Here is a 24,117-nt window from a genome sequence, read left to right as displayed (position 1 = left end):
CCTTTAGATAGAAGTCCATGCCATTGGTGGCTCTCCCACCTGTCACACAGAAGTGCCCTTTCTCGGCCCTTTAGATAGAAGTCCATGCCATTGGTGGCTCTCCCACCTGTCACACAGCAGTGTCCATCCTCGGGCTACTAGATAGAATTCAATGCCATCGGTGGCTCTCCCACCTGTCACACAGCAGTGCCCATCCCTGGCCCTTTAGATAGAAGTCCATGCCATTGGTGGCTCTCCCACCTGTCACACAGAAGTGCCCTTTCTCGGCCCTTTAGATAGAAGTCCATGCCATTGGTGGCTCTCCCACCTGTCACACAGCAGTGTCCATCCTCGGGCTACTAGATAGAATTCAATGCCATCGGTGGCTCTCCCACCTGTCACACAGCAGTGCCCATCCCTGGCCCTTTAGATAGAAGTCCATGCCATTGGTGGCTCTCCCACCTGTCACACAGAAGTGCCCTTTCTCGGCCCTTTAGATAGAAGTCCATGCCATTGGTGGCTCTCCCACCTGTCACACAGCAGTGCCCGTCCTCGGCCCTTTAGATAGAAGTCCATGCCATCGGTGGCTCTCCCACCTGTCACACAGCAGTGCCCGTCTGTGTTTGTGTATTTCATAAAGATTTTTTGCATACTTAAAGGGGTACTCCGGCCCTGAGACATCTTATCCCCTTTCCAAAGGATAGGGGATAAGATGTTTCACCACGGCCGTCACACCCCCTCCCATAGACTTGCATAGCGGGGGCGGGGGGTGACGTCACACGGGGGGTAGAGTCGTGACAGCCATCACGCCCCCTCCCATAGACTTGCATAGCGGGGAGTGACGTCACACGGGGGCGGAGTCGTGACATAAATCACGCCCCTCCCATAGACTTGCATAGCGGGGACGGGGGGGTGACGTCACAGTCACGATACTCTGGCCCCGTGGTCACCACCCGGCTGTTTGTGAGCTGGCACCGCGGCGTGCAGCTCAAACAGGTGGGTGGCGAATACAAGATTGCAGGAGTCCCCAGCGGCGGGACCCCCACGGTGAGACATCTTATCCCCTATCCTTTGGATAGGGGATAAGATGTCTCAGGTCTGGAGTACCCCTTTAAGGATTTTTGATTTAGTGTGCACTTTATGTAGCGATTTCTTTTTCTTTTTCGTGCTGTCTGAATTTGGCTTTGCTGTTAGTAGCACCCCTTATTATTTTCTGTTTGGTTGAGTCCCCCTTTTTCCTTCTCTGGTCGCTGTAAGTGTCACCATGATGTTGATGTTACGGAATCTTTTCAGCCCCCCCCCCCCCCCCCATCACTGTATATATAGGATACAATACATTGTCTTGTCGCTATTTGATGGACAGATCCACTTTGCCCCAGTCTTGCCCGCTGTGACCCCGCTGCACCGTCACCGTGGTTTACAAGGTAATAATGTTCTGTAATCTTATCGATTATTATTCCTTTCCCATTACTGATATATATTGTGCGTCAGCTATTGATCCGTCCTATCACCTATAGCTCTATAATCACATTTATGACCCATTATTGAACCTTTACATATAAACTTTACAGAAGAAAAGAAATCAACCCACAAAGGTCACTTATATGTAAACTTATCTACATACAGTGCAGAGAAAGTATTCAGACCCCCATGAAAAATGTTTCTGCTAAAATCTTACCCCCCCATTCTGCCCCCAATACCTCCTAATGAGAATGTGACAATCAAAATCTTACAAATGTTGTAACTAGGAAAAGAATTAACATTGCCATAAGTATTCATACCCTTTGCTATGACACGTGATATTTAGCTCTGGCTCCTCCCATTTCTCCCGATTATCTCTGAGATGTTTCTTCACCCACATTGGAGTCTCCTGGGGTAAATTAATCTGATTGGACAAGACACAGCCCTGTCTATATAAGGTCTCACAGCTGACAGAGCAAACAGCAAGCCATGAGAGGGAAAGAACTGCCTGTAGAGCTCAGACACAGTCCTGTCTATATAAGGTCTCACAGCTGACAATGTATATCAGAGCAAACACCAAGCCATGAGGGGGAAAGAACTGCATGTAGAGCTCAGACACAGCCCTGTCTATATATAAGATCTCACAGCTGACAATCTATATCAGAGCAAACACCAAGCCATGAGGGGGAAAGAACTGCCTGTAGAGCTCAGACACAGCCCTGTCTATATAAGGTCTCACAGCTGACAATGTATATCAGAGCAAACACCAAGTCATGAGGAAGAAAGAACTGCCTGTAGAGCTCAGACACAGCCCTGTCTATATAAGGTCTCACAGCTGACAATGTATATCAGAGCAAACACCAAGCCATGAAGTGGAAAGAACTGCCTGTAGAGCTCAGACACAGCCCTGTCTATATAAGGTCTCACAGCTGATAATGTATATCAGAGCAAACACCAAGCCATGAGGGGGAAAGAACTGCCTGTAGAGCTCAGACACAGCCCTGTCTATATAAGATCTCACAGCTGATAATGTATATCAGAGCAAACACCAAGTCATGAGGGGGAAAGAACTGCCTGTAGAGCTCAGACACAGCCCTGTCTATATAAGGTCTCACAGCTGATAATGTATATCAGAGCAAACACCAAGCCATGAGGGGGAAAGAACTGCCTGTAGAGCTCAGACACAGCCCTGTCTATATAAGGCCTCACAGCTGACAATATATATATCAGAGCAAACACCAAGACGTGAGGAGAAAGAACTGCCTGTAGAGCTCAGACAGCCCTGTGTATATAAGATCTTACAGCTGACAATGTATATCAGAGCAAACACCAAGCCATGAGGAGGAAAGAACTGTCTGTAGAGCTCAGACACAGCCCTGTCTATATAAGGTCTCACAGCTGACAATTTATATAAGAGCAAACACCAAGCCATGAGGGGGAAAGAACTGCCTGTAGAGCTCAGACACAGCCCTGTCTATATAAGGTCTCACAGCTGATAATGTATATCAGAGCAAACACCAAGCCATGAGGGGGAAAGAACTGTCTGTAGAGCTCAGACACAGCCCTGTCTATATATGGTCTGACAGATGACAATGTATATCAGAGCAAACACCAAGACGTGAGGTGGAAAGAACTGCCTGTAGAGCTCAGACACAGCCCTGTCTATATAAGGTCTCACAGCTGACAATGTATATCAGAGCAAACACCAAGCCATGAGGAGGAAAGAACTGCCTGTAGAGATCAGACACAGCCCTGTCTATATAAGGTCTCACAGCTGATAATGTATATCAGAGCAAACACCAAGTCATGAGGGGGAAAGAACTGCCTGTAGAGCTCAGACACAGCCCTGTCTATATAAGGTCTCACAGCTGATAATGTATATCAGAGCAAACACCAAGCCATGAGGGGGAAAGAACTGCCTGTAGAGCTCAGACACAGCCCTGTCTATATAAGGCCTCACAGCTGACAATATATATATCAGAGCAAACACCAAGACGTGAGGAGAAAGAACTGCCTGTAGAGCTCAGACAGCCCTGTGTATATAAGATCTTACAGCTGACAATGTATATCAGAGCAAACACCAAGCCATGAGGAGGAAAGAACTGTCTGTAGAGCTCAGACACAGCCCTGTCTATATAAGGTCTCACAGCTGACAATTTATATAAGAGCAAACACCAAGCCATGAGGGGGAAAGAACTGCCTGTAGAGCTCAGACACAGCCCTGTCTATATAAGGTCTCACAGCTGATAATGTATATCAGAGCAAACACCAAGCCATGAGGGGGAAAGAACTGTCTGTAGAGCTCAGACACAGCCCTGTCTATATATGGTCTGACAGATGACAATGTATATCAGAGCAAACACCAAGACGTGAGGTGGAAAGAACTGCCTGTAGAGCTCAGACACAGCCCTGTCTATATAAGGTCTCACAGCTGACAATGTATATCAGAGCAAACACCAAGCCATGAGGAGGAAAGAACTGCCTGTAGAGATCAGACACAGCCCTGTCTATATAAGGTCTCACAGCTGATAATGTATATCAGAGCAAACACCAATAAGATAAAATAAGATAAAAGGTAAGTATAAAGATAATGTTAATAAAGAGTGAGTATGAGAAGTAAAAAGGAGAAAAAGAAAAAGAAACTATAAAAATGAAAAATAGAAGTAAGAAGATATATACAGAGACCCCCCGACCTACGATGGCCCCGACTAGAGATGAGCGAACTTACAGTAAATTCGATTCGTCACGAAATTCTCGGCTCGGCATAAATTAGTTCAGCCTTCAGGTGCTCCGGTGGACTGGAAAAGGTGGATACATTCCTAGGAAAGAGTCTCCTAGGACTGTATCCACCTTTTCCAGCCCACCGGAGCACCTGAAAGCTGAACTCATTTATGCAGGAAAAGTCATCAACTGCCGAGCCGAGAAGTTCGTGACGAATCGAATTTACTGTAAGTTCGCTCATCTCTAGCCCCGACCTACGATCATTTCAGCATACGATCACTCTCAGAGGCAGCATCAACATACGATGCTTTTGTATGTCGGGGCCATCGCATAAACGGCTATCCTGCAGCGCAGACTGCTTCAGCTGCCCCCGGATAGCCGTTTACGGTGCCCCGTGTGGTCCGCTGACGATCACTTACCTGTCCTCGGGGCTCCGGAGCGTCCTCTTCGGGATCCCCTGCATCGTCGGCGCTCTCCATCGTCGTCATCACGTCGCTGCGCACGCCGTCCCGTCATCCAATAGGAGCAGCGTGTGTAGGGACGTGATGGCGGCGACGGAGAGCGAGGATGCCGGGGAAGCAGAGGCCCTGCCGGAACGTCGGGGACACCCCGGGGACGTGGCGACAGCGATGGACGGCAACATCCAGGGCAGCGGAGACGAGCGGTGACGGTCCGGAGCGGCGGGGACAGGTGAGTATAACCTCCAATACCAGTGGTCTTCAACCTGCGGACCTCCAGATGTTGCAAAACCACAACTCCCAGCATGCCTGGACAGCCGTTGGCTGTCCGGGCACGCTGGGTGTTGTCGTTTTGCAACATCTGGAGGTCCGCAGGTTGTAGACCACTGTCCTATACTTTACATTGCACGGATCCCTCAACATACGATGGTTTCAACAAACGATGGTCCATTTGGAAAGGATTACCATCGTATGTTGAGGGACCCCCAATATAAGCCCCCCACTTCTTGATTGTCTGTAAAGCTGAGGAGACAGCAGATCTGCGGGAAGAACATCTCCGCTACGCTGTAAGTTCCCAAGAGCTCAGTGGCCTCCATAATGCTTACATTGAAGAAGAAGGATGAAAGAGTTAAAGGGGTACTCCGGTGGAAAACTATGTTTTTTTTAAATCAACTGGTGCCAAAAAGTTAAACAGATTTATAAATTACTTCTATTCAAAAAATCTTAATTCTTCCAGTACTTACCAGCTGCTGTATACTTCACAGGAAGTTCTTTACTTTTTGAATTTCTTTTCTGTCTGACCACAGTGCTCTCTCCTGACACCTCTGTCCATGTCAGGAACTGTCCAGAGCAGGAGAGATTTGCTATGGGGATTTGCTCTGCTCTGGACAGTTCCTGACATGGACAGAGGTGTCAGCAGAGAGCACTGTGGTCAGGCAGAAAGGAAATGCAAAAAGAAAAGAACTTTCTCTGTAGTATACAGCAGATGATAAGTACTGGAAGTATTAGGATTTTTTTTTAAATAGAAGTAATTTACAAAGCTTTCTGGCACCAGTTGATTTAAAAAAGAAAAAAAAAATTCCACCGGAGTACCCCTTTAACATCATAGTATCTTTAGGAGCCGTATACTGTACATCCATTGATCACAGTGCACGTTGAACCTTAAGAAATGAGATTAATTATTAATTATTAATGATTGCCAGTGTTATCAGAATTGCGTAGTCTTTTGAGGCCGCGAGTCCAGTGATTAAAGGGCATGATGATTCCTTCAATATATCTTTACTTGGGAAAGCTGGGTGTCAACTATCACTGTCAACAGGGCTGATGCAAGGATTTTTGCCACCCTAGGCAAAAGCTAATTTTGCCTCCCCCTTCACTACGCCCATCGGCTTCTCCCTCTGTCAAGCCCCACCTTACTACTGGGGTGATACACTGTAACAAAACTCCTCCTCATGTAATCTCCTTACTACTGGGGTGATACACTGTAACAAAACTCCTCCTCATGAAATCTCCTTACTACTGGGGTGACACAGTGTACCAAACCTCCTCCTCATGTAATCTCCTTATTACTGGGGTGACACACTGTAACAAACCTCCTCCTCATGTAATCTCCTTACTACTGGGGTGACACACTGTAACAAACCCCCTCCTCATGTAATCTCCTTACTACTGGGGTGACACACTGTAACAAACCCCCTCCTCATGTAATCTCCTTACTACTGGGGTGACACTGTAACAAACCCCCTCCTCATGTAATCTCCTTACTACTGGGGTGACACACTGTAACAAACCCTCTCCTCATGTAATCTCCTTACTACTGGGGTGACACACTTTAACAAACCCCCTCCTCATGTAATCTCCTTACTACTGGGGTGACACACTGTAACAAACCTCCTCCTCATGTAATCTCCTTACTACTGGGGTGACACACTGTAACAAACCTCCTCCTCATGTAATCTCCTTACTACTGAGGTGACACACTGTAACAACCCCCTCCTCATGTAATCTCCTTACTACTGGGTTGACACACTGTAACAAACCTCCTCCTCATGTAATCTCCTTACTACTGAGGTGACACACTGTAACAAACCCTCTCCTCATGTAATCTCCTTACTACTGGGGTGAAACACTGTAACAAACCTTCTCATGTAATCTCCTTACTACTGGGGTGACACACTGTAACAAACCTCCTCCTCATGTAATCTCCTTACTACTGGGGTGACACACTGTAACAAACCTCCTCCTCATGTAATCTCCTTACTACTGGGGTGACACACTGTAACAAACCTCCTCCTCATGTAATCTCCTTACTACTGGGGTGATACACTGTAATAAACCTCCTCCTCATGTAATCTCCTTACTACTGGGGTGACACACTGTAACAAACCTCCTCCTCATGTAATCTCCTTACTACTGGGGTGACACACTGTAACAACAATCAACGTGGTCACTGACCATGGCGGTAAGTTATATGGCGCTGGTGGTTGGTCATGTAGATAGAGCTACTTCTCTTATTTCTCCAACCATGTGTTTCATGTTGATGCAGCCACTTTAGCACTGGCTGCCTATAGACAAAGTAGGCAGCTGCTTAGAGCACCCTCTTGATGGGGCGCCGCTCTGCCTGCTGTAAGAAAGTCAGTAACCAGCCAGCATCTGAAGCCCCCGCTCACCCGAAGCACCCGCCCAACCAGAGCCACCGTTGTGTGAGGAGGGGGTTTGTTACAGTGTGTCATCCCAGTAGTAAGACGATTACATGAGGAGGAGGTTTGTTACAGTGTGTCACCCCAGTAGTAAGGTGATTACATGAAGAGGAGGTTTGTTACAGTGTGTCACCCCAGTAGTAAGAAGATTACATGAGGAGGAGGTTTGTTACAGTGTGTCACCCCAGTAGTAAGGTGATTACATGAAGAGGAGGTTTGTTACAGTGTGTCACCCCAGTAGTAAGGAGATTACATGAGGAGGAGGTTTGTTACAGCGTGTCACCCCAGTAGTAATGAGATTACATGAGGAAGAGGTTTGTTACAGTGTGTCACCCCAGTAGTAAGGAGATTACATGAGGAGGAGGTTTGTTACAGTGTGTCACCACAGTAGTAAGGAGATTACATGAGGAGGGGGTTTGTTACAGTGTGTCACCCCAGTAATAAGGAGATTACATGAGGAGGAGGTTTGTTACACTGTGTCACGCCAGTAGTAAGATGATTACATGAGGAGGAGGTTTGTTACAGTGTGTCACCCCAGTAATAAGGAGATTACATGAGGAGGAGGTTTGTTACAGTGTGTCACCCCAGTAATAAGGAGATTACATGGGGAGGAGGTTTGTTACAGTGTGTCACCCCAGTAGTAAGGAGATTACATGAGGAAGAGGTTTGTTACAGTGTGTCACCCCAGGAGTAAGGAGATTACATGAGGAGGGGGTTTGTTACAGTGTGTCACCCCAGTAGTAAGGAGATTACATGAGGAGGGGGTTTGTTACAGTGTGTCACCCCAGTAGTAAGGAGATTACATGAGGAGGGGGTTTGTTACAGTGTGTCACCCCAGTAGTAAGATGATTACATGAGGAGGAGGTTTGTTACAGTGTGTCACCCCAGTAATAAGGAGATTACATGAGGAGGAGGTTTGTTACAGTGTGTCACCCCAGTAGTAATGAGATTACATGAGGAAGAGGTTTTTTTTTACAGTGTGTCACCCCAGTAGTAAGGAGATTACATGAGGAGGGGGTTTGTTACAGTGTGTCACCCCAGTAGTAAGGAGATTACATGAGGAGGAGGTTTGTTACAGTGTGTCACCCCAGTAGTAAGGAGATTACATGAGGAGGGGGTTTGTTACAGTGTGTCACCCAGTAATAAGGAGATTACATGAGGAGGAGGTTTGTTACACTGTGTCACCCCAGTAGTAAGATGATTACATGAGGAGGAGGTTTGTTACAGTGTGTCACCCCAGTAATAAGGAGATTACATGAGGAGGAGGTTTGTTACAGTGTGTCACCCCAGTAATAAGGAGATTACATGAGGAGGATGTTTGTTACAGTGTGTCACCCCAGTAGTAAGGAGATTACATGAGGAAGAGGTTTGTTACAGTGTGTCACCCCAGTAGTAAGGAGATTACATGAGGAGGGGGTTTGTTACAGTGTGTCACCCCAGTAGTAAGGAGATTACATGAGGAAGAGGTTTGTTACAGTGTGTCACCCCAGTAGTAAGGAGATTACATGAGGAGGGGGTTTGTTACAGTGTGTCACCCCAGTAGTAAGGAGATTACATGAGGAGGAGGTTTGTTACAGTGTGTCACCCCAGTAGTAAGGTGTCAAAGGGCAGAGCCAATGGGCGAGGTCAATGGGCGGCAAAATCAGCTTTCTCCTAAAAATTCTTGCACCAGCCCTGACAATATCGGGTGTGCTGTTTGGGATTTTTTCAGTCTTTGGGAAAGCTGGGTCACTGGTATTGGCAGAAGCCCGCTCAGCAACGAATGAGTTAACAATACGAAACATTTCGCAATAATGTAGGCCGGAGGTTTTCACAGGACATGATCCAAGCAGTATGACAGTAACCTGTGCCAGGGAGGGAGTTGTGTGTAGTCCCTGGCATGGGCCCAGCTGTCCCGGGGGCATACGGTGCTGCAGATGTGACACCGGGGCGGGGGCGGGCTTCATAGATTGTTGACCGCTGCCCTTCTGCTCATTATTACGACACCCTCTAAGATGTAAATAACACTACGAACAGTATAATTTATACCGTAATAATCGAGAATCCCAGGATTATCCTGAAATAATCCTAAAATTTTACAATTCTTGTGCAACATAATCATCATTATGACAGGCAGGATTACAATGAAAGGTGACACTGCTTCATAGATAAGATGGGATTAGGCCATTCACTATAGGTGATAGTCAGAGCTCAGCTTTCCCACACCCTCCTTCCACAACACTCTTAGAAGTCAATAGGGTTGGCCTCAAGCTGTTGCAAAACTACAACTCCCAGCATGCCCGGACAGCCAAAGGCTGTCCGGGCATGCTGGGAGTTGTAGTTTTGCAACAGCTGGAGGCACAATGGTAGGAAAATACTGCTCTAAATGTAGTTCAACCGTACCTATACCTGGGGAATGATTTACAGTACAGTAATATAGATGGCAAGGGGTAACTGATCCTCTGGGTGTGTAAAGTGTTAAGCGAGCACAAAAGGAAAGAAATTGCAGCAGAACAGCAAGGAAGGAGTTACACTCAGCACTGAACTGCTGCTGATGATGATAAGCCAAAGAGAGAGGAGATTACATTCAGGAGGCAGCATTTTGTTCATACAGTAGCAGGACAGGGACAGCTATCTAGAACTTTATGGGTGGTAAGACATAAGAAATGAGAGAGAGAGAAGCCTTGATTTACCTTTCAGGTTCACGGTGGATCTTCTGTTGGTGGCAGACAGGTTGAGAGCCTGTGACTGTTCAGGCTTGCCAGGAGAAACAGCTGGAGGCACACTGTTTGGAAAACACTATCCCTCATTTTACCATAAAATATACAGTAGAATAAAAATGTTTTTACTTGAGGTGAAATGCAATTATGCACATTTATTATTTTTTCTTTTTAATCAACTGGTGCCAGAAAGTTAAACAGATTTATAAATGACTTCTATTAAAAAAATCTTAACCCTTCCAATACTTATCAGCTGCTGTATGCTCCACAGGAAGTTGTGTAGTTCTTTCCAGTCTGACCACAGTGCTCTCTGCTGACACCTCTGTCCATGTCAGGAACTGTCCAGAGAAGAAGCAAATCCCCACAGCAAACCTCTCCTGCTCTGGACAGTTCCTGACATGGACAGAGGTGTCACCAGAGAGCACTGTGGTCAGACTGGAAAGAACTACACAACTTCCTCTGGAGCATACAGCAGCAGATAAGTACTGGAAGAATTAAGATTTTTTAACAGAATCTAATTTACAAATCTGTTTAACTTTTTGGAGCCAGTTGATATAGAAAATAGTTTTCCCCCGGAGTACCCCTTTTAGGCGCTGCTGGGCAGGTTTCGAAAAACGTATCTCGCTGTTTGATTCCTTTATTTTATATAATGCTTCAGACTACTCCAAAATAGAATGCGCAACAGGCTATGAAGATTGGGAGTATGGTGTTCCAACCACAAATAGTATCTATCACCCAGCTTTCCCTAGGCCCTGAATGACATAAGCACATTGCATTAAGACACAATCCATGACAGCACTTTCTTCTACTGATTCACATGGGTGAATGTCAGTCTTCGCTCATGAAACAGGAAGCTCAGGATGAACAGAAGTGTAAAATAAAGTGTTAAATAAAGTGTCATTATCATCGTAGATCAGTGTTTCCCGACCAGGGTGCCTTCAGCGGTTCCAAAACTACAACTCCCAGCATGCCTGGACAGCCAGCGGCTGTCCAGGCATGCTGGGAGTTGCAGTTTTGCAACAGCTGAAGGCACCCTAGTTGGGAAACACTGGTCTAGAGGCACCATGTATAGCAGCCTGTATTCTGCTCTTCTGTAATCCTTTGTATTATTATTAGCCCTGCTCCTGCTTGTTAGGGGACTACTTCCGGGGCTGTCTAGGCATGCTGGGAGTTGTAGTTTTGCAACAGCTGGAGGCACATTGTTTGGAAAACCTCCCTAAGGGGACTTAAAAAGTGTGAAATAAATGGTTAAAAAAAAAGAAATTAAAAGTATATATATATATATTCTAAAAATATCTAAATATTTATATATATATATATATATATATATATATATATATAAATAAAATATATATATTTATTCATATATTTGTAATATTTATTGTACACTTATCTTTATATATATATATATATATATATATATATATATGTGTATGTATATATATATATATATATATATATATATATAGTTATAATAATAAAAAATGAGTGGACAACAAATGATAAAAATGAAAAAAATCTAAATAAATATATATATTTATTTATAATAAAAATATAATTATGTACGCCCCTCTTTTCCCAGTTTTTTTTTAACCCCTTAAGGACTTAGCCCTTTTTCACCTTAAGGATTGTTGCAATTCTGACCACTGTCACTTTAAACATTAATAACTCTGATGCTTTTACTTATCATTCTGATTCCGAGATTGTTTTTTCGTGACATATTCTACTTTAACATAGTGGTAAAATTTTATGGTAACTTGCATCGTTTCTTAATAAAAAATCCCCAAATTTGATGAAAAAAATTAAAATTTTGCATTTTTCTAACTTTGAAGCTCTCTGCTTGTAAGGAAAATGGATATTCAAAATAATTTTTTTTTATTCACATATACAATATGTCTACTTTATGATTGCATCATAAAATTAATGAGTTTTTACTTTTGGAAGACACCAGAGGGCTTCAAAGTTCAGCAGCAATTTTCCAATTTTTCACAAAATTTTCAAACTCAATATTTTTCAGGGACCAGTTCAGTTTTGAAGTGGATTTGAAGGGTCTTCATATTAGAAATACCACACAAATGACCCCATTATAAAAACTGCACCCCCCAAAGTATTTAAAATGACATTCAGTAAGTGTTTTAACCCTTTAGGTGTTTCACAGGAATAGCAGCAAAGTGAGAAAATTCACAATCTTCATTTTTTACACTCGCATGTTCTTGTAGACCCAGTTTATGAATTTTTACAAGGGGTAAAAGGAGAAAATGTATACTTATGTTTGTAGCCCAATTTCTCTCGAGTAAGCACATACCTCATATGTCTATGTAAAGTGTTCGGCAGGCGCAGTAGAGGGCTCAGAAGAGAAGGAGCGACAAGGGGATTTTGGAGAGTACGTTTTTCTGAAATGGTTTTAGGGGGGGCTTGTCACCTTTAGGAAGCCCCTAGGGATCAAAACAGCAAAAAAAAAAAAAAAAAAAAACATGGCATACCATTTTGGAAACTAGACCCCCCGGGGAATGTAACATGGGATAAAGTGAACCTTAATACCCCACAGGTGTTTCATGACTTTTGCAAATGTAAAAAAATATATATATAATTTTACCTAAAATGCTTTTTTTCCCAAAAATTTTACATTTTTAAAAAGGGTAATAGCAGAAAATACCCCCCAAAATTTGAAGCCCAATTTCTCCCGATTCAGAAAACACCCCATATGGGGGTGAGAAGTGCTCTGCTGGCGCACTACAGGTCTCAGAAGAGAAGGAGTCACATTTGGCTTTTTGGAAGCAAATTTTGCTCTGGGGGCATGCCGCATTTAGGAAGCCCCTATGGTGCCAGAACAGCCAGAACAGCAAAAAAAAAAAAAAACACACATGGCATACCATTTTGGAAGCTAGACCCCTCGGGGAACGTAACAAGGGGTTAAGTGAACCTTTATACCCCACAGGTGTTTCACAACTTTTGCATATGTAAAAAAAAATATATATTTTTTTTTACCTAAAATGCTTCTTTTTCCAAACATTTTACATTTTTAAAAAGGGTAATAGCAGAAAATACCCCCCAAAATTTGTAACACAATTTCTCTTGAGTACGGCGATACCCCATATGTGACCCTAAACTGTTGCCTTGAAATACGACAGGGCTCCAAAGTAAGAGTGCCATGCGCATTTGAGGGCTAAATTAGGGATTTGCATAGGGGTGGACATAGGGGAATTCTACGCCAGTGATTCCCAAACAGGGTGCCTCCAGCTGTTGTAAAACTCCCAGCATGCCTAGACAGTCAGTGGCTATCTGGCAATACCGGGAGTAGTTGTTTTACAACAGCTGGAGGCTCCGTTTTGGAAACAGTGGCGTACCAGACGTTTTTCATTTTTATTGGGGAGGGGAGGGGGGCTGTGTAGGGGTATGTGTATATGTAGTGTTTTTTACTTTTTATTTTATTTTGTGTTAGTGTAGTGTAGTGTTTTTAGGGTACAGTCGCACGGGCGGGGGTTCACAGTAGTTTCTCGCTGGCAGTTTGAGCTGTGGCAGAAAATTTGCAGCAGCTCAAACTTGCAGCCGGATACTTACTGTAAACCTCCGCCCATGTGAGTGTACCCTGTACGTTCACATTGGGGGGGGGGGGGGATCCAGCTGTTGCAAAACTACAACTCCCAGCATGTGCTGACAGACTGTACATGCTGAGAGTTTTAGTTTTGCAACAGCTGTAGACACACTGGTTATGTATCACTGAGTTTGTGACCTAACTCAGTGTTTCACAACCAGTGTGCCTCCAGCTGTTGCAAAACTACAACTCCCAGCATGTACGGTGAATGCTGAGAGTTGTAGTTTGCAACAGCTGGAGGCACACCGGTCGTGAAACACTGAGTTAGGTAAAAAAAAACTCTGAGTTTCACAACCAGTGTGCCTTCAGCTGTTGCAAAACTACAACTCTCAGCAGTCACATGCTGGGAGTTGTAGTTATGCAACCAGTAGATGCACCACTAAAACCCAGCATGCACTTTAGCTGTTTGTGCAAGCTGGGAGTTGTAGTTATACAACAGCTGAAGGTACACTTTTCCATAGAAAAAATGTGCCTCCAGCTGGTGCAAAACTATAAGTCCCAGCTTGCCCATAAGGGAATGCTGGGAGTTGTGGTGGTCTGCCTCCTGCTGTTGCATAACTACAGCTCCCAGCATGCCCTTTTTGCATGCTGGGAGCTGTTGCTAAGCAACAGCAGGAGGCTGTCACTCACCTCCAACTGCTGCTTCCGCACACAGGTCAGTCCCTCGTCGCCGCCGCTGCTCCTGGGGCCCCGATCCCAACAGGGACGCCGGGGATTGGGGTCCACAGCTGCCGGGGTCCTCTTCCCGCACCCGATCACGTCCTCTGGAAGAGGGGCGGAGTGGATTGCGGGAGTGACACCCGCAGTAGGTGCCCTGAATGAGGGCGATCGTGAGGTGGCACCAGTGCCACCTCACCCCTGCTGGCAATGGCTGTTCAGGCCCCAGAGACCTAATTGACCCGGAATTGCCGCAGATCGCTGGGCTGAATTGTACAGCGATCTGCGGCCATCGCCGACATGGGGGGACATAATGACCCCCCTGGGCGATATGCCGGGATGCCTGCTGAACGATTTCAGCAGGCATCCGAATCCGGTCCCCAACCGGCTAGCGGTGGGGACCGGAATTCCCACGGGCGTATGGATACGCCCTGCGTCCTGAAGAGGTTAAATAAAAAAATGTTAAAAATAAAAAATAAAAATTAGGTTTTTCTGCATCTATGAAAACTGCACGGTAAATGAGATGTTATTTTGTAACAGCTGGAGGCGCACTGTTTGAATAAATACTGCCATAAGGGGACTTAAAAAGTGTGAAATATATTGTTTAAAAAAAAAATATATATATATATACTAGCTGATTACCCGGCATTGCCCGTTCTTTTCCCACCTAATCCTTGTGGGGGAGGAAAAGCAAAATAGGAAGAAGTACTTGTCCTCATATCCTGTTCTCATATCCTGTCCTTATATCTCATCCTTATATCCCGACCTCATAATTGGTCCTCAAATCCCGACCTTATATATTGTCCTCATATCCCGTCCTCATATCCTGTCCTCATATCCTGTCCTCATTTCCCGACCTCATACAGTGACCCCCCGACCTACGATCATTTCACCATACGATGGTCTCTCAGAGGCAGCATCAACATACGATGCTTTTGTATGTCGGGGCCATCGGATAGCCGTTTAATGTGCCCCGTGTGGTCCGGTAATGGTCACTCACCTGTCCCCGACGTTCCGGACCGTCCTCTTCGGGCTCTGCTGCATGGCCATCGCTCTCCTTCGTCGTCATCACGTCGCCGCGCACGCCGTCCTGTCATCCAATAGGAGCAGTGTGCGTAGCGACGTGATGATGGCGATGGAGAGCGACAATCCTGGTGACAGTTCGGAGCGGCGAGAACACCACGGGGACGTGATGACAGCGACAATCAAGGGCAGAGGTGACGGTCCGGAGCGGCGGGGACAGGTGAGTATAACTTTCTATATTACTATTGCACGGATGCCTCAACATACGATGGATTCAAGTAACAATGGTTCATTTGGAACGAATTACCATCGTGTGTTGAGGGACCACTGTATCCTGTCCTCATATCCCGTCCTTATCTCCCGACCTCATATCCCGTCCTCAGGTGGGGCTGAGCGAGTTGTGATGAAGAGATTGTAGGACGGAAATAGGAGGTGTGGTTTGTGGAGGTGGGCGTGACTTGCAAGCTGGACCAATGCACAAAAAGGGTAGAAAATAAAAGGGGTGTGGCTTAAATGGTGGGTCGGGCTTTGCGAGATGGGGTGTGGCTTGTGGGAGGGGTGTGGCCGGACTGATGCATTCACCAGGAGTAAGGTTCTGGAAGTTCTATATACTTGCATTGGACTTAAAGGGGTATTCCAGGCAAAAACTTTTTTTTATATATATCAACTGGCTCCGGAAAGTTAAACAGATTTGTAAATTACTTTTATTAAAAAATCTTAATCCTTCCAATAGTTATTAGCTTCTGAAGTTTTCTGTCTAACTGCTCAATGATGATGTCACGTCCCGGAAGCTGTGCATGATGGGAGAATATCCCCATAGGAACTGCACAGCTCCCGGGACGTGAGTCATCAGAGAGCAGTTAGACAGAAAACAACAACTCAACTTCAGAAGCTAATAACTATTGGAAGGATTAAGATTTTTTAATAGAAGTAATTTACAAATCTGTTTAACTTTCCGGAGCCAGTTGATATATAACAAAAAGTTTTTGCCTGGAATACCCCTTTAAGACAAAAAACCCCATCCTTCACATCAGGGGATAGGTTAGGGTTAATTTAATCATATACTTTTATTTGACATATAAGTAACATGTGACAGTTTCATCGAAATATCTCCTGCTGTTTGGAGGTTATCAAAACCCGTCCAGAGGAAAAATTGCTGAGTTTCCGTAGCAACCAATCAGATCGCTTCTTCCATTATTCTGAGGCCTTTCTAAAAATGAAAGAAGCGATCTGATTGGTTGCTATGGGCAACTCAGTAACTTTTCCTCTGCACAGGTTTTGATAAATCTCCCCCATTGAGTTATATATAATAAAATTATATATAAATATTCAAAACAAACAAATTTGGTTTCGCTGTGTCTGATCAATCAAAACTGCACGTTGAATGAGTTGTAGTTTTGCAACAGCTGGAGGCACGCTATCTGAAACTACGGGGACTTAAAAAGTGGGAAATAAAGTGTAAAAAAGAATAAAATAAATAATATATCCCTGACGGTCCGCAGTGACTTCCGCCCTGACCCGTCATATCTTTAGTTTCTTTAATGATAATATTGACCTGATAAACCTGGGAAGGTGAAAGTATCTCGGCGTCTCCTCCCCCTGAAATGATTAACAGCCGGATCCAAGATGTTGGCGCGGAGCCTCCTCTCCGCCTCGGAATAAAACCTCAGCACAGGTGTCTTCACCCTCAGGAGCAGCCATGGTGAGCCGGGCGTTGGTCTCTGCCGGGTGGCTCTCCGGAGCCCTCAAAGCCAAGAGGGCCCCTGCCCTGAGGGTGCTGGACACCACCTGGTACTCCCCCGGAGGTAAGGATGCCAGGAAGGAGTTTGCAGAGCGCCATATACCTGGCGCCTCCTTCTTCGACCTGGAGCAAAGCAAAGACCAGCAGTCGCCCTACGAGATGATGTTGCCCAGCGAGTCCCAGTTTGCCAAGTACGCCGGCGAACTGGGCATCAGCAACAGCAGCCACGTGGTGGTCTACGACTCCGACAGCTCGGGCATGCTCTACGCCCCCAGGCTTTGGTGGATGTTTCGGGTTTTCGGACACAACAATGTGTCGGTGCTGGACGGGGGTCTCACCAACTGGGTGAAGCGGGGGCTCCCGGTGACGTCGGAGGTGACGCATGTGAAGCCGGAGATGTTCCGGGCGACGCTGAACCGTTCGCTGCTGAAGAACTTCGAAGACGTCAAGGAGAACATCTCCAGCAGAAGGTTCCAGCTGGTGGACGCCAGATCCGAAGGAAGGTTCCGGGGTCCGGAGCCAAAGGCGGGAGAAGGTGAGGACTGGGGGGGGGGAGCGCAATGAGCATCAGGGTGCATGGTGGGAAAATAATGGGCATTTACCTGCAGTCCTATGTAAAACCACTGATAAAACACAGCTCTGCTGCACCTGATTAACTCCACAACATTTCACAAAGTCTTAGATACATGTAGCTGTGTATGATGACAAACTCCGCTCTAATACAACAGGATGTGTCGGTAGAACCATCTCATCTGCCCAATAATTTGTGAACTATCCCTAGTTCCTGTGTTTTTTCTTTTTTTTTTATATGAAGGATAGCCTTATACCTCTCTCTTACTTATACAGTATAAAGGATAGCACTTTCCTCCTCCTTATGCTAATACCTCTCCCTATACACCTATGAGCTCTTCTCCCTTCATACACCCATGAGCACATTGCTTTACTGCTAATACCTCCCTCTATACACCCATGAGCACTTTCCTCTCTACTGCTAATAACTCTCCCTATACACCCATGAGCACTTCCCTCTACTGCTAATACCTCTCCCTATACACCCATGAGCACTTCCCTCTACTGCTAATACCTCTCCCTATACACCTATGAGCTCTTCTCCCTTCATACACCCATGAGCACATTGTGTTACTGCTAATACCTCCCTCTATACACCCATGAGTACTTCCCTCTACTGCTAATACCTCCCTCTATACACCCATGAGCACTACCTCTACTGCTAATAACTCTCCCTATACACCCATGAGCACTTTCCTCTACTGCTAATACCTCTCTTTATACACCCATGAGCACTACCCTCTACTGCTAATAACTCTCCCTATACACCCATGAGCACTTTCCTCTCTACTGCTAATAACTCTCCCTATACACCCATGAGCACTTCCCTCTTTCTACTGATAGTACCTCTTCCTATACACCAATGAGCTCTTCTCTCTTTAACCAATACCTCTCCCTATACATCCATAAACACTTCCCTCTACTGCGGTGTTTCCCAACGAGCGTGCCTCCAGCTGTTGCAAAGCTACAACTCCCAGCATGCCCGGACAGCCTTTGGCTGTCCGGGCATGCTGGGAGTTGTAGTTTTGCAACAGCTGGAGGCACGCTGGTTGGGAAACACTGCTCTACTGCTTATACCTCTCCCTATACACCCATGAGCACTTCCCTCTTTCTACTGATAGTACCTCTTCCTATACACCTATGAGCTCTTCTCTCTTTACCCAATACCTCTCCCTATACATCCATAAGCACTTCCCTCTACTGCGGTGTTTCCCAACGAGCGTGCCTCCAGCTGTTGCAAAGCTACAACTCCCAGCATGCCCGGACAGCCAAAGGATGTCCGGACATGCTGGGAGTTGTAGCTTTGCAACAGCTGGAGGCACGCTGGTTGGGAAACACTGCTCTACTGCTTATACCTCTCCCTATACACCCATGAGCACTTCCCTCTTTCTACTGCTACTACCTCTCCCTATACACCCAAGCCGTCTGCTAGCATTTCCTGCTGCTCAAAGAACAAAACCATCGAGACCTTCTGTAATATCACTGATAAAGATATTAAACAAGTGGGTCCCAGTACAGATCCCTGGGGTCCCCACTGGTAACAAGACCTCGCTCTGAATACAATCCATTGACTATAGCCATCTGTCGTCTGTCTGATGAAATGTTGACTCCACTACGTATGGCAAACTCGACTCTGCTGCATCTTACAAACCCCATGATAACGTTTACTGTGTGTAACTTACTGGATTCTGCTACATTTTACAAATTGATAGAATGTATTATGTATAACAAACTCAACTCTACTACTATTGATAGACCTGGTGCTAAATTTCACTATATTTGACAAACTCAGCCCTGCTACATCTGTGTCTGCCAAACTCAGCTTTGGTACCGTGTCACCTCTATGACGCGCAGCTTATATGTCCAGCTCTGCTATTTATGACAAACTCAATCCAACAAAACCGGCTCAACCCCATTTAACAATCTCAGCTCTGCTGCATTTTCCAAACATTGCTTGATGTTAAATTGTAAAAACTATTTCAGTGCGTCAGACAAACTCAGCTCCGCTTCTTCTTCTCGCTCAGCTCTGCTTCTGTATGTATGACAAACTCAGCTCTGCTACATCAGTAGGTGGATCCAGGGGCAGGAGAGGTTGCTGTAGACAATGATTAACCCCATGGAGGCAGAAAGGTGCCAAAAGATCCATAAAACCTGGGTGTAAACTATGAGAAGTGGTACTGTGCAGGGTCCAGAGTATAAGGGCATCAGATCAGTGTTCTGTATTTAGAGATGACAACACAGTACAACTTCTATAATTCTGTTATGAATAGATGCACAGTACAACTTCTATAATTCTGTGTTAAGAATAGATGCACAGTACAACTTCTATAGCTGTTATGAATAGATGCACACTGCACAGTACCACTTCTATAGCTCTGTTATGAATAAATGCACAGTACCACTTCTATAGCTGTTATGAATAGATGCACACTGCACAGTACCACTTCTATAATTCTGTGTTATGAATAGATGCACACTGCACAGTACCACTTCTATAATTCTGTGTTATGAATAGATGCACAGTACCACTTCTATAGCTCTGTGTTATGAATAGATGCACACTGCACAGTACCACTTCTATAATTCTGTTATGAATAGATGCACACTGCACAGTACCACTTCTATAATTCTGTGTTATGAATAGATGCACAGTACCACTTCTATAGCTGTGTTATGAATAGATGCACACTGCACAGTACCACTTCTATAGCTCTGTTATGAATAGATGGACGATGCACAGTGCCACTTCTATAGCTCTGTTATGAATAGATGGATGATGCACAGTACAACTTCTATAGCTTTGTTGTTGTTTACCTGGAAACTGCACGACATGACTCCTATTGTTCTGTGTGTGTTATGACTAGATGGACGATGCACAGTACCACTTCTTTTCTGCATGCATAATTCTACACAACCAACTTTATTGTGTACTGACATTGCTCAGTACTACTTCTCTGTATGTTATTCTTAGTACCTGTCTGTATGAATAGAGCACAGTATGACTTCCCTAGTTCTGTTCAGTGCAGGTTATTGTCAGTAACCTGTTGTAATCCTGTAAGTATTAATGAATACACAGTACAACCTCTCTTCTTCAGTTCATAGTGTGTCTTTGTTCTGTATGTATGGACTTGGCACAGTACCACTTCCTTAGTTCTGTATCTTAGGTGTTTTATTCTGAGCACAGTACTGCTTCTCTCCTTCTTCTCAGTACCTGCCTTTCTCCTGTATATTCACTGCTCAAAAACATAAAGTGAACCCTGCGATTACACATCCTAGACCTGAATGAATGAACTAATCGTATGAAATACTTTCCTCGTTACATAGTTGAATTCGCTGACAACAAAATCACCAAAAATTATCATTGGAAATCACATGTATTAACCCCTGGAGGTCTGGATATGGAGTCACACTCAAAATCACAGTGGAAAACCCCACTACAGGCTGATCCAACTTTATGTAATGTCCTTAATACAAGTCCCAATGAGGCTCAGTAGTGTGTGTGGCCTCCACGTGCCCGTATGACCTCCCTACAACGCCTGGGCATGATCCTGATGAGGTGGAGGATGGTCTCCTGAGGGATGTCCTCCCAGACCTGGACTAAAGCATCCGCCAACTCCTGGACAGTCTGTGGTGGATGGAGCGAGACGTCCCAGATGTGCTCAATCGGATTCAGGGGAACGGGCGGCCAGTCCATAGCATCAATGCCTTCCTCTTGTAGGAACTGCTGACACACTCCAGCAACATGAGGTCTAGCATTGTCTTGTATTAGGAGGAACCCAGGGACAACTGCACCAGCATATGGACTCACAAGGGGTCTGAGGATCTCATCTCGGTACCTAATGGCAGTCAGGCATACCTCTGGCAAGCACATGGAGGGCTGTGAGGCCTCCCAAAGAAATGCCACCGCACACCATTACTGACCCACCGCCAAATCGGTCATGCTGGAGGATGTTACAGGCAGCAGAATGTTCTCCACGGCATGTGTATGTGTATATATATATATATATATATGAATCAAAAAATGTTGCAGTATCTTGTAATACCTTTTTTTTTTTTACTGGACTAAGAATTCTGTAGAGACAAGCTTTCGTGATTCCTCCCTTTATCAAGTCCAAAGCAAATGTTTTATATATATTTATACACACGCCGTGGAGAACGATCTGCTGCCTGTAACATTCTCCAGCATGACCGTTTTGGCGGTGGGTCAGTAATGGAGTGGGGTGGCATTTCTTTGGGGAGCCGCACATGTGTGTGTGTGTGTGTGTCATTTATATATATATATATATATATTTATAAATACATTTTTAGTGCACAATATCTATAAAAAAGGACAGTACAACTTTTTTTATGCAGTGTATCATTCACCGTGGCAGTGTTTCCCAACCAGGGTGCCTCCAGCTGTTGCAAAACGACAACTCCCAGCATGCCCGGACAGCCAACGGCTGTCCGGGCATGCTGGGAGTTGTCGTTTTGCAACAGCTGGAGGCACCCAGGTTAGGAAACACTGCACTGTCGTGGTGTATCTGTTCTTCTACAACTATGTATCACAGCACAGTATAACTTGTCGTTCTGCACTTCCCCATACCTGTTTTTTTTCTGTATATATGAATAATGCACAGTACTAGATATTATACATATAGAACATTTTTAGTGTACAATATTTATAAATAAGCACAGTACAACTTCTCTTTCACTGTGGTGTCTCTCCTTCTACAACTATAGTTTACAGCACAGTACAACTTCTCAGTACTGTCCTTTCTTCTGTATATATAGACAATGCATACATACATATTTATATATTAATAAAATATAAGTGTACAATAAATAAAAAAATTATAAATATATATTTAGTATTTATTTAGATGTGTTTAGTGTTTCCCAACCAGTGTGCCTCCAGCTGTTGCAAAACTACAACTCCCAGCATGCTCGGACAGCCCCGGAAAAAGTCCCCTAACAAGCAGGAGCAGGGCAAATAATAATCTGAAGGGATTACAGTAGAGCAGAATATAATGAATGGTTGTGGGTGGAGTTATCAGAGGAGGCGGAGTTATAATCATGTCTTCCTATCTTCAGGCATTGAGCCCGGTCACATCCCCGGATCGGTGAATCTTCCTTTCACCAATTTCCTGACCAAGGACGGTTACGAGAAACCTGCGCACGAGATCCGCCAGCTGTTCCAGGAGCGAGGGGTGGACCTGACCAAGCCCCTGACTGCCACCTGCCGCCGGGGGGTCACCGCCTGCCACCTAGCTCTGGCCGCGTTCCTGCTGGGGAAGGAAGACGCGGCCGTCTACGACGGTTCCTGGTCGGAATGGTTCCACCGCGCAGCAGCCGAGCACAAGGTCTTCTAGAAGAGGAACAGGGGGTGAAAAAGACGAACGGCCGCAATGGACTTTATTATATCAGCCCCCCCAGATCCTGCGAGGTGCGGCCTCCACGGAGGGGACTTCATCCGCTCAATCATCTCTAAGTCCCCTACTTGATCTCTTGGTGATGTTCCTCATTCCTGAAAAATGTCTGCAGAGTGGCCGGGGGGGGGGGCCATTATCCTGCTGATAGAGGCCGCTGCTATTAGGGGTCCGGCTGCCATGAAGAGGGGGAGTTGGTCAGTACAATGGTTAGGTAGACGGTACATGTCACAGTAACATCCACATGAGACCTAGACACCAAGGTCTCCAGCAGAACATGGCCCATCACACTCCCCCCTCCCCCCCCCCACAATAGGCATGTCTTCTTCCCATAATGCATCCTGGTGCCATCTCTTTCCCAGGTAGAGGACACACACGCACTCGGCCGTCCACATGCTGGAGAACATCATCCATTACACCAGACACCTTCTATTGCTCCAGATGGAGACACTTTTCAGTGGTGGACATGGATCACATGGGCTCTGACCAGGCTATGAGGCCCCATATACAGCAGCTGTGATGTCCTGTGTGATCGGACTCCTTACTATCATATCCAGCAGGAAGTTTTTCAGCAGCAGCTCAAATGAGATCTGACCAGATAAGAGTCATCACCGCCCCCAAGAGTAGTAACCGCTCCCTACAAAGAACCCCCCCCCCCCCCCCCCCAAGAGTAGTAACCGCTCCCTACAAAGAACCCCCCCCACCAGAGTAGTAACCGCTCCCTACAGAGAACCCTCCCCCCCAAAAGAGTAGTAACCGCTCCCTACAGAGAACCCCCCCCACCAGAGTAATAACCGCTCCCTACAGAGAATCCCCCCCCACCAGAGTAATAACCGCTCCCTACAGAGAATCCCCCCAATAGTAACCGCTCCCTACAGAGAATCCCCCCACCAGAGTAATAACCGCTCCCTACAGAGAATCCCCCCAATAGTAACCGCTCCCTACAGAGAATCCCCCCACCAGAGTAATAACCGCTCCCTACAGAGAATCCCCCCAATAGTAACCGCTCCCTACAGAGAATCCCCCCCAACAGTAGTAACTTCTCCCAACAGAACCCCCCCGAGTAGTAACTGCTCCCAACAGAGAGCACCCCCCCCCCCCCCCCC

At 45.6% G+C, this 24,117-nt stretch overlaps 2 protein-coding genes across 3 annotated transcripts in view; one reads left to right on the top strand and one right to left on the bottom strand.

Moving 5' to 3' along the window:
• Positions 1–10,082, bottom strand: part of LOC130272878 (myb-related transcription factor, partner of profilin-like) — a gene marked incomplete in the record, with an annotated part of 32,380 nt that extends 22,298 nt beyond the window's left edge. The window contains 1 exon segment of the mRNA XM_056518858.1: positions 9,991–10,082.
• A 6,909-nt stretch (positions 10,083–16,991) lies between these two features.
• On the top strand, positions 16,992–23,657 carry LOC130272880 (thiosulfate sulfurtransferase-like). Of its 2 annotated transcripts, XM_056518860.1 has the most exons (3): positions 16,992–17,568; positions 19,107–19,109; positions 22,677–23,657. In XM_056518860.1, the coding sequence occupies exons 1-3, from the start codon at positions 16,992–16,994 to the stop codon at positions 22,952–22,954; spliced, it is 858 nt and encodes a 285-aa protein (XP_056374835.1). In that variant the 3' UTR covers positions 22,955–23,657. The 2 variants fall into 2 exon arrangements, with proteins under 2 accessions (XP_056374835.1, XP_056374834.1); XM_056518859.1 differs by lacking the exon at positions 19,107–19,109.
• Positions 23,658–24,117: the final 460 nt, after the last annotated feature.

This window comes from Hyla sarda, chromosome 5 (genome assembly GCF_029499605.1).
Source record: "Hyla sarda isolate aHylSar1 chromosome 5, aHylSar1.hap1, whole genome shotgun sequence".
NCBI lineage: Eukaryota > Metazoa > Chordata > Amphibia > Anura > Hylidae > Hyla > Hyla sarda.
This window is presented reverse-complemented; position numbering and strand designations above follow the sequence as displayed.

Coding starts and splice junctions, on each gene's coding strand:
- LOC130272880 (XM_056518860.1), top strand. CDS start 16,992: ATGGTGAGCCGGGCGTTGGTCTCTGCCGGGTGGCTCTCCGGAGCCCTC.